This window comes from Sycon ciliatum, chromosome 6 (assembly GCF_964019385.1).
Source record: "Sycon ciliatum chromosome 6, ocSycCili1.1, whole genome shotgun sequence".
NCBI classification, from domain to species: Eukaryota; Metazoa; Porifera; class Calcarea; order Leucosolenida; family Sycettidae; genus Sycon; species Sycon ciliatum.
This window is the reverse complement of record NC_088648.1, coordinates 20,426,257-20,437,345: the sequence shown is the minus strand read 5'-3', so window position 1 is coordinate 20,437,345 and position 11,089 is coordinate 20,426,257. Positions and strand designations below refer to the sequence as shown.

Genomic DNA, 11,089 nt, shown 5'->3' with positions numbered 1-11,089 from the left:
CACAGATGTACACCCACAAGTCAAAGTACCAAACTGCCCTTTCAGCTTTCAATTCGTTGCCACCATTTATTTACTGCACACGCACCCTAAAGCCGTGCAGCGTAGGCCAACAGAAGACAAGACAGCATCAACATGGAAATTAATCTGCATGGGTATAGCACAGAAAGGTGGTGTATTGAAATTGAAAATGATGATACCATGGAGAGTGAGCAATATGTCGTAACACAATTGTCAGGTCATTGCAGCTTTTAAAATAAGAAAACCTAAATTACAATACTGTAAGGACCTGTGAATTGGAATAAAGCAGAAATAAATTCGAATATATAAAATCGGCAAAGATGCATGGAAAGCCTAAAGACCATTTGAAGAAAATGGTCGAGATAAGTGCGGTTGGATGGCAAATAGGCAGATACATCATGTGATTGGAAAAACTCAGGGTGAACAGGGTGAACCAGGATTACCATGCATCAGAAAATAGAACAAAAAGACTTTTCAAGATCAGAAGAGAAAAATATTATCTAAAACGCTTGCAAGCATCACAAAAACAAAAGTTGTATACGAAAATGACAGGAAAGGAGAGAGAGAGAGAGAGAGAGAGAGAGAGAGAGAGAGAGAGAGAGAGAGAGAGAGAGAGAGAGAGAGAGAGAGAGAGGGTTGGGGGGGGGGGGGCGAGAGACAGATCTGCAGAGTGAGTGAGACAGAGGCAGGCAGACAGAGACGAAAGCCCAGCGCCCCTACGTACTAGGAAATCTCTATGGCAACACTCCACACAGGAAAAACGGCACGGATTGCAAAAATTACAGCCTAACCAAGTACGAGGGATGTGATTCAGTATCACCTCCGGGAAAGAAGACAGAACAAACTTGGTTACGAGAACAAAACCGTACTCTATAGAACGAGTGGTTTGGGCACCTCCCAGAGGAAGTTTGGGTTGCTGCGTCCAAAGTGGCCATAGCTGGCCGTGTCTCGATAGATTGGCCGGCGCAGGTCCAGCTCACGGATCATCATGCCCGGACGCAGGTCGAAGTTCTTGTGGATGATTTCCAGGACCTCGCTGTCGGTGCGCGTGCCCGTACCGTACGTGTCGACATGCACGGACAGCGGGTGGCTGACGCCGATGGCGTAGCTCACCTGCACCAGGCAGCGCTTGGCCAGGCCGGCAGAGACGAGCGACTTGGCCACCCAGCGCGCTGCGTACGCGGCGGACCGATCCACCTTGGTCGGGTCCTTGCCGGAGAAGGCACCGCCGCCGTGAGCGCCCCAGCCGCCGTACGTGTCGACGATTATCTTACGCCCAGTCAGGCCAGCATCACCTGGTAGGCCACAAGGGGGAGCAAATTAAGAACGGCATTTCAGCGGGGGTACAAGACTCGGATGACGAAGCTGATGTTTGGCACGTAAACAACGCGCATTGCCTTCTGTCACCCATGCAAACATACTACCACTGATTTTCTAACAGAATCCAGGAGCAAGGCAAGCAGTTCAATCGCATCCCCTTGCCCTGATGTTTGCCAGTCCTTCCGAGACATATGCGGCATCCAAGCGAGGATTCGAACAAAAATGTCCAATAGGATAGACACCAGTTGGACGGACTACTCTTGGGGGTACGGTGTGCTCATCACACCAAGTGTAGAGTGTGAGAAAGCGGATTCGCTTAAGGGCGTGAGGCATGCAGTGGTAGACTAGTCCTACTAGGGCATTGCTGCGGTACGGTTTTGCGACTCAAAGAACATCAACTGGTGATGCATTCGTACAACCTCTATTTTGGGTGGGTCTTGACCAGGCCAGCATGGATCTTGCACGTGAAACGGATACACACATTCATGACACGACTATCGTACTGCTGTGGGCATTGAAATCTTTTGAGAAGTCAAGCGGCCACGGGGCGCTGGCCTTGCAGCAGCGAGCAGATTTTTACAGCGTGTGCTTAAACTACAGTGGATGTACGCACTAAAAGCAGCCAGGGCGCCGGCCCCGGTCATCCCATCGGGTATCAAACTCCACACGAGCACAACACTGACCTTGTGGTCCGCCCATGATGAAAGCACCAGACGGCTGCAGGTGGAAGACCGTGCTGCCGTCGATCAACTTGGCCGGCACGACCGCCTTGATCACCTTCTCCAGGAGATCAGATCTCATCTGCTCCAGACTAACCTACAGCGCAACAGTCACAACATACCATACATGTAGAAACTGCCAATGATATTACCAAGAGAGTACATAACCTCCAACAGTGTGCATATACTGTAAAACTAAAACCGGAAAATTTCTAATTTTTAATCTTGAAACCTCTGTTGAAACAGCCGGCTAAACTTTGTTGATATAAAGTTTCGTCATGCCCGGCTTACATCTGGATTATGTTGGGCACTGATGACAATCGTGTGGACACGGCGTGGCTTCAGACTACCGTTCGTGTTCTGATACTCGACGGTGACCTGTGAGCAGCATAACAAAGAATTGCAAAACAAAAAAAGACACAATGCATGTGGTGCTGGCAAGTGGCCTGAAATACCCACGTGCCCATTCGACTAGGTGGTACGAAAAACCGACGGACAAGATACAGGCTACATTTCTTTTCAAGCTAACACTAACACACTCACGAGTATGCGCATACATACAAACATGGTATGAATGTGCTCGTCTACATGCAGCAAATGCACAGACAACGTACCAGGGGCGTTGGACACACTACCATCACAACGGTATTGACTGCCCCGCTCTTTGCCCCCAGGAGCCACGTGGATGAACTAAAAATGCGATGATTTGGGCACTCGATTGTGAGAGTATTCACGAGAACACCCTCGCTGCCGGAATACTTCCGATAGTTGACTGCACCGTCCTAAGATGCCTTTCGACGTCCCCGCAAGTTATCGACTCACCTGCGTTTTCGAATCAGGTCTGAGCCACGCAACTGCACCGCTGCGCCGCAGCTCCGCCATCTTCTGGTTCAGCTTGTGTGAGAGTATGACAGTGAGTGGCATGAGCTCATCGGTCTCGTCGGTGGCATAACCGAACATCATACCCTGATCTCCCGCGCCGACGTCCTCATCACGACGTCCCACGTGCACACCCTGTGCTATCTCGGGACTCTGCTCCTCGATGGCAACCTGCGCAGGACATGGAGTATACACAGACAAGAAAACAGACATGCAAACACAACCACACACGTGTGCAAAGCCATGCATGCACACACGCCACACACACGTACACACACACACACTCACACACACACACACACACACACACACACACACGTACACACACACACACACACACACACACACACACACACACACATACAAACAGTCAGATGTATAAACATGAGCGCTATTTTGATTGGTCTGGCTTCGCACGAAGTGCATAGTAGAGGGGTCCGGGGACCTCCTCATGAAATCTTTTAAAACAATTGGGTGACTGAGGAGCAGAGGGACATAATGTTCGCCCAGCTCAGCCGGGCTGGCTCTGCCGCCCATTATACACACTTTAAACAAGTATGAACTGGGATGGAGAGCGGATGGAGAGCGGATGGAGAGCCAAGGATTAATTTATAAAAGTAAAAAGGACCAAGGAACTATAAGTTACACTATAATGTCCACTAACACCACCAGGTACTAAACAATCAGCTCATGCGATAACATTGCACGACACTGACCGACGGTACTGACGTTCTACAACTAATTGGCTTACAGCTCTAGCACATCTTGGATGCGCACTCCAACAGCCTTCCAACTTGGAAGGTTCTAAGTTATAGATATAACGTAAGGAGGGGAAGGTGAGCGCAACCAAGATGTGCACGAGCTGAAAGTCTCAGCTGTGAAGGACGTTGGCGGATATTCATGCATGTCGATGACGATACTGGCCAGACCATTGGACAATACGGTCAAACCACGATTCAAGGACGCAAAGCAACATTCCGCGCAACGTCCTTCACAGCTGAGACTTTCAGCTCGTGCTTATCTTGGTTGCGCTCACTTTCCCCTCCTTATGTTATATCTATAACTTAGAACATTCCAAGTTGGAAGGCTGTTGGAGTGTGCATCCAAGATGTGCTAGAGCTGTAAGCCAGTTAGTTGTAGACCGTCAGTACCGTCGGTCAGTGTCATGCAATGTTATCGCATGAGCTGATTGTTTAGTAACTGGTGGTGTTACTGGATATTATAGTGTAACTTATAGTTCCTTGGTCCTTTTTACTTTTTTTAACCCTTTGTGCGCTCAACGAGCGATTTCGCTCGTTTCAAATGCGCGTCACATTTTTGATCGTCACGCTTGACTGGTTTACCGCATCGCGCCGAGACTTCACCACCACATAGCTGAGAAGATTTCCGTGACGTATACTACACATGACGTAGGTCGCCACTAAAATTTTTTGATAGCACGCTTTGAAAGTGATTTTGCGATATGTCAAAATTAGAATTTTGACTTTTCCAGCGATGGATGCAGACGAGGCTCTTCGCCTAATACAAGACGCGGACCAAGCAGATCTCCCAGTAGAGGATATCGCTTGCTCTTCAGGCGACAAGGTAGGAAACTCGGACAACGATTTTATTTCGTCTGACGAGGAAGATCGCTTGAATGACGATCTCATTTCCGATTTGGAGGAAATAGGACCCGATTCGGCTGACGATATCGCTATTCCTGTTCCCGTTGCTGCTTGTGGACGTGGCGCTGGACGAGGCAGAGGCCAAGCAGTAGGTGTCGCCGCGCGTGGAAGAGGGCGAGGATGTGGAGCTGCGACAGGGCGAGGACGTGGAGCTGCAAGAGGGCGAGGACGCGGAGCTGCAAGAGGGCGAGGACGAGGACGTGGTCGACAGTACGAAAGTTGTAGTGGCTACGATGATGTTGACCAGCTGCAAACCGATACACCTGAGTTCAACATAACTGACACTGGTTTGAACCTACCTGATAATTTCGCTCCAACATGTGAACTTGATTTCTTCAAACTATATTTCACGGACGAAGTTGTGTATTCAATTGTCAAGCTTACAAATTTGTATGCGCACGAGCATATCGCTGAAAAAAAAGACGTACCAGACGGATGGTGTGTGGAAGGAGACCGATCGTGATGAGGTCTATGGCCTCCTTGCATTTCTCTTCTTCCAGGTATTTCATCCTCTGCCTGCGACGAGGGACTACTGGCGCGTCACGTCGTTGTACAACGAAAACTATGCACGCTGCATGATACAAACCTACCGGAGGTACTTAGCGCTGAGATGCTTCCTCAAGGTTGTGGACTTCAGGACAGAGGACGTAAATGATCGGCTTCGTAAGGTGCGATACACGACCATGTGCAGGCGGCCTGCAAGCGTTTGTTCATCCCTGGCAAGTGCGTTAGTGTTGACGAGCGCATGGTCAAGTGCAAGGGGCGCGCTCCTTTTACGCAGTATATGCCCAAAACGCCCGTCAAATGGGGCTTCAAGGTCTTCGCTGCCTGCGACGCCCAAAGCTCCATTGTTTTAAACTTTGAAGTTTACACAGGCCAGCAACCTGGAGGTGAAAATGGCCTGACTCATGCTGTGGTGATGCGGCTGGTCAGTGACGTGCACGCCGGAAGTATGATCTACACGGACAATTTTTACACTTCCGAGACCCTGGCCACATCTCTTCGTACCAAGCAAATGTCGTTGGTTGTACATAACTACTGATACTCAAGTACATGTACTGTACTGTTCTTGCTCACTGCCAAAACTGATCAAAGGGGCTCTCCGGAGAGGAGAAGGAGACTCAAAAGGAATCTTGGAAAGATGCCTCAATTCGCTATTGAACCACCCAAAGGCTGACATCCCCTGAAATATTCTTCCGAAAACTAGCATATTCTGGCGACAACTAGCTTATTTAAACTCGGATACTGAGCCAGTAATAAATGTGAAAGAGAGAAGAAACACATGAGAACGAGTTATGCAGCAACTACCCACGACTGTAACAAGATGATTAACAGTCAGAAAGTGTGATAAAAGGGCACAACACTGACATGCTACTGAGACATTCAGCGACCCAAGACCTAGCTCTAACACATCTCAAGTGCGCAAACCAACAGCCTTCCAACTTGGAAGGTTCATGGTTACGTAGGACCGAAGAGGGGAAGGCGAGCGCAGCGATAATGTGCACAAGCAAGTCCCACGGCAACAAAAGAATGCCGACTGTTACAGTCGTGGATAGTTGCTGCATAACTCGGTCTCATGTGTTTCTTATAACTAGCATATTCTTGCAAAATATGGGATTTCCTGAGAGTTCACAATGCCCTCGCGACTAGTACTACCGCGCCTTTGCCTGCCGAGTAATAATAATTCTGTGCTTCTTGTATTTTTCTGTTTCGTAGAACATGACTTATGCTGCAAAATACATCTATGCTGTTATCAATCTGCAACATTAGTAATCTATGCCACTATTTCCATTTTTCCGAAGCAGAATTCAAGCATTATCAGTGCTATTTTGGAGCAAAATGCGAGCATATTGAAAAGCAGAATCCATCAGATTCTCGAGCATTATCCGCCGGGGCCTAGTGAGGACAAGGTGCAGAAAGGGATTGACGGCACCAATTGTGTTGGTATTCTTTGGCTATGATTTTCTGTATTTTCCAGAGCCTCACGAGATGCCCAAATTTGCTCTATTTCATGGAAATTTTCAATTGTCTCACTGTGCATGTCCCCCGGACCCCCTCAAAGGTAGCCAGACCACTCCCAACTTCCTCCAGCTATGCATACACACACACGCACGCACGCACCCACACCACCCACACCACACACATGCACACACACACACACACACACACACACACACACACACACACACACACACACACACACACACACACACTTCTTTTTGGCTATGCTCCCTACTGGTACATAGGCCCTATGGCTAAACGGTTTCAATGTTTTATAATACTGGGCAATCATTCAATTCACTTTTCTAACAAACGGCAATACTCAGTAACTGTACCTCAACCATACCTCAACCCTGCACGTGAAATATCATGTGTGTAAAAAGAAATCTTTTGAGATGAGATGCATTTGAACACATTCTAGATTTCATATAAATATTCACCTCAACACGACACGTGGAGGCATCGATTCCCTTTTCAGCATCGTCGTAGCCAATTCTCCGCAGCGTATCACGGACCACCTGCTCCATGTCCACTTTCGCAGTGGTAGAGATTTCACCGAAGAGCAAGACGAAATTGGACTTGGCCGCAGTCTCGCATGCCACCATGCTGTTTGGGTCCTGTGCGAGGCAGGCGTCCAGGATAGCGTCAGATATTTGGTCGCAGCATTTGTCCGGGTGTCCCTCGCCGACGGACTCGCTCGTGAACAGGAATACATCGCTGTCGGTCGACATTATCAAGATTTGCCTGAAGTAAAAATATTTCTTCAACTAGGCTAGACTACGTCCCAAGTAGGGTATAACCATAAGCACTGCGAACACTGCGAGTGAATCTACGTCGTTCTTTCAAACAAACACAACGACGTCTGTTTTGTGACTTTTGACTGTTTTCTCACCCACAAAGGCACAATGGGCCACATCGTGTGCGCTGGCCACGTGGAGCTGGAGATAACTGGTACATGTACATCATGCGCACAATGCATTATGGGTCATGCAGTTCGCATGCATTGTTGCGAAGTCAAAACCCTAGGGGAGTCTATCTGTAGACTGTAGTGTAGCTAGCTAGCTAGAGCTGTAAGCTGTGGACAGTGCGCTAGTGCGTGCTAGTGCCTTGTTTTACGATGTGTGTACGAGCAGTCCAGCTGACTGTCCAGTCATGGTCATTGTACTTTTGTAGCTAGCTAGCACTAGCAGCTATACGCTAGTGCACTAGTGATAGCTGCACCAGCATTCCATTTCTAGCTGCAACAAGCAGCTACAACTAACTAACTTACAAAATAATACAAGTAGCTACATGTTTGGCTGGCTGTCCCGTGAGTTGTCAAGTCACAAAATCTTCCCCACTTGAAATGTTGATATTTGAGCGGTTGGCAGCCAGCTAGCAGAGTGGAATTTGGCCGTCACGCTGTGAGTGTGTTTTTTACTAGTACGGACCTACGGTACGCTTGAACAGCTGACTTTGTTTGTGCTTACGAGAAGTGTAGTTCATCGATCGATGAATGCTGGTCAGATTCTAGCTCTCACAAGTGCACACTGCACTGGGCATTTGTGACTGACGTTTCAAGTAATATTAATTTTAAATTTTGGAGGGTGTGTTCCTGAACAAGGTGCAGTCCGGGAAATACTTGCTGAGCATTAGATTGTCTGGGTTTTCCGGCAGACCAAAGAAGATAATAATTATGGCCTCTGCTAGATCAACTGTGAAGCGACTTTTGGTGTCGCCGGCTGCAGGCGGTGTACGATGCCTGGCGACATCGGCGGCACGCCAATCGGCAGGAGCTCCGCCAGCTCCGAAATATTACGAACTGCGCACGTACGACATAAAGCAGAGCAAATGGGACGAGTTCGTGCGCTTGACGACGGAGAAGATCCACATGAGATTCGCGGCGTCCAAGTGCAACGTTTATCTGTGCGCGGACCCCGGCCCGGAGCCGCGGCGCAGGCCGTTCAACGAGGTGACGCACATCTGGGAGTACGACGACTTGGTGCAGCGCGCCGGCGTGCGTAAGAGCCTGGGAAGTGATAAGCAGTGGCTGGCAGACTATCTACTACCGATGCTGGACACAGCTGCCGCCCATCAGTCCAACAGTGTCATGCTCCCAGCACCCTGGTGGCCTCTACGGCCGTCCACTGACGGTCGCAATCACTTCGCCGTGCGCAAAACGCAGCTGCACCCGGGAAAAACCGGCGCCTGGTCAGAGGCAGTGAAGGACGAGCTAGCAGGCGAAGGCGACAACGCGCCACTGGGCGTGTGGGTGACGGACATCGGCGATCTGGACTCGGTGCACGAGCTGTACTCGTACCCGAGCCACACCGCCCTCGTCGAACATCAGCAGCACCGCGATCGTGAGGCCGTGAAGTTTGACGGCACGCTCATTAAGGAGCGACGGTGGAGCGCATACGTGCTGGCGCCTTGGTCGACTTGGTCTGTCTGAGTCAGGTTGCTATTGTTGGATGCGTTCATTTGATCAGCTGACCTAAGAACAGTCGCACTCGGATAACGGGGTATTCTAGCCTTTCATTTTGTCGTTCTGGCATGCTGTGATATTCTATGCTCTCATTTTTGTTTTGTCAATTCCTATTGGTGAATTTTACTTTCTAGTTTTGCTCAGGTTGAGTTCTGTGCAGTTCAACCGTTCATGTATGTTACTTGCAGTTATGTTTTACCATGATCAGGGCTCTTGACTGGACGATTTCTTTGTCCAAACTGCTTGTCTTCTCACCCTAGCTCTGTTGATTGGATTTAGCGGTGCCTGAACAAGCGCGCGCGAGTGTTTGTGTGTGTGTATGTGCGTGCGCGCGCGTGTGTATGTCTGTGCAGACTCCTCCTGACTTTTCTTTCATTCTCCTGGTGCAGTGGCTTTTTCTGGCCAGTGCCCATGGGTACCAACAGTCAGTGCATGCCGGAGTATGTAGTGTGATGTGTGTGCGGGGAAAAACCCCGAAAAAACCAAAAAGTAGGGATTCACTGGCCAGAAAAAGCCACTTCATAGCTGTGTGGTGTAGACCAACCTGAATAGTGGCGGCCACTTCTTCAGCCTTGCAAGCTGTTGAATGGTGCAATCCCAGCACAATCTGCTATGGTGCTGTAGCATCGCTATCATCGCCTCCGGCGATGGACGTCCAAGGTCCATAGGCGTGTGTGTGCACCCGCCCCCCCCCCCCCCCCCCATCCCTCTCCTTTTTACCTTGGGGACATACATGTGGCTCTTCAAGGCGATATGGAGCATGAAGGTATGATGCACGGTGACTTGCATGGTTGTACCATTGCTGTGATCCTGTGCCCTCCCGACCTCGTGCTACTGGTCTGTCCCTGCGGGAATTTGGCGGAGAAAACGCTCGAAAACTTGCGCAAGAAATTGCGGCAGAAAACAACAAAAAATGCGACGAAAAGTGCGGAATGATGCAGAACTTGCCAAGAATTCGCGGAATTATTTGCAGATTTGTGCCAAATCACGAAATTTGTTGCATCGTATATCTACTCGGGGAGTAGTAAAAGTCGTACAGTGCAAATAACCTACATGATCATGGAAAGCACTGTGTGAAAAGTGTATAAAAATGTGAGATATAGTGCAGAAAACAACAAAAAACGGGAAATCGTGGATTTTGCTGAAAATCGCGGGTTTGGGCCAAAATCGCGAGATTTGTTGCATTCATGGAATCGCGATTTCCTGGAGGGACAGACTGGTGCGTTCGGGTCCCGTCATTCGCGACTTAAGTGGATCAGTTCACATTTGGGGGCAATGCGCCAGTTCTGATTTCTTACTTTCATGATGGGGCGGCACCAGTAAAGGTTTTCAGAACCGAGCACAGAGCGGTTTTTATTGGATAATTTCAGTTCTTTTTCCGTTCCCTCCCCCACTCCGCCCCAGCCCCAAAGATAAACATGGTGATCACTCGCGCGATGCACTGTATGTACTTCGAAGTAGCCATGATACTGCAATAACACACTGATGCATACCAGCCCTCCCCACCTCGCTACCCCGCACACAGACACACAAAGTTATTTGAAACACGCAAATGCACACTGCATATGCACGTGGGTACGCACGTGGGTACGCACACACACACACACACACACACACACACACACACACACACACACACACACACACACACACACACACACACACACACACACACACACACACACACACACACCTGTCTTGTCCTGTCCTGTAGAGCCACTGCCACAGGGGTCACGTGGGCCCCGGAGGGGCATCAGAGAGGAAGATGGAGCACGCAGCCTGATGACGCCGGAGATGGTGGAGCAAACGGAACCGGCGAGAACATGACTGAACGAATTACGCTGCTGGGCAGTCGGGCGCGGGCCAGTCCTCGAGCACCGCACACACACACACACACACACACACACACACACACACACACACACACACACACACACGCATGCATACGAAAAATACCATACCATACGACGCAAACAGGAAATTCTTCATGTATAATGCCATGCAAAGCAGTGGCCATCATACTT

At 49.4% G+C, this 11,089-nt stretch overlaps 2 protein-coding genes across 2 annotated transcripts; one reads left to right on the top strand and one right to left on the bottom strand.

Moving 5' to 3' along the window:
• Nucleotides 1–127: 127 nt before the first annotated feature.
• On the bottom strand, nucleotides 128–7,543 carry LOC135819605 (S-adenosylmethionine synthase-like). Its single transcript, XM_065332841.1, has 5 exons — nucleotides 7,042–7,543; nucleotides 2,880–3,107; nucleotides 2,349–2,435; nucleotides 2,022–2,154; nucleotides 128–1,313 (listed from the first exon to the last, which is right to left on the bottom strand). Exons 1-5 carry the CDS (start codon nucleotides 7,330–7,332, stop codon nucleotides 889–891), a joined length of 1,164 nt encoding a protein of 387 aa, XP_065188913.1. The 5' UTR covers nucleotides 7,333–7,543; the 3' UTR covers nucleotides 128–888.
• Nucleotides 7,544–7,937: 394 nt separating this feature from the next.
• Nucleotides 7,938–9,324, top strand: LOC135819601 (protein NipSnap homolog 3A-like). Its single transcript, XM_065332837.1, has one exon. The coding sequence runs from the start codon at nucleotides 8,277–8,279 to the stop codon at nucleotides 9,030–9,032; it is 756 nt and encodes a 251-aa protein (XP_065188909.1). The 5' UTR covers nucleotides 7,938–8,276; the 3' UTR covers nucleotides 9,033–9,324.
• The last annotated feature ends 1,765 nt before the right edge of the window (nucleotides 9,325–11,089 follow it).

Coding starts and splice junctions, on each gene's coding strand:
- LOC135819601 (XM_065332837.1), top strand. CDS start 8,277: ATGGCCTCTGCTAGATCAACTGTGAAGCGACTTTTGGTGTCGCCGGCT.
- LOC135819605 (XM_065332841.1), bottom strand. CDS start 7,332: ATGTCGACCGACAGCGATGTATTCCTGTTCACGAGCGAGTCCGTCGGC. Junction 2,436..2,879: donor GACCTGATTCGAAAACGCAG/GTGAGTCGATAA, acceptor TGCTGCTCACAG/GTCACCGTCGAGTATCAGAA. Junction 1,314..2,021: donor CATCATGGGCGGACCACAAG/GTCAGTGTTGTG, acceptor GTGGCCTACCAG/GTGATGCTGGCCTGACTGGG.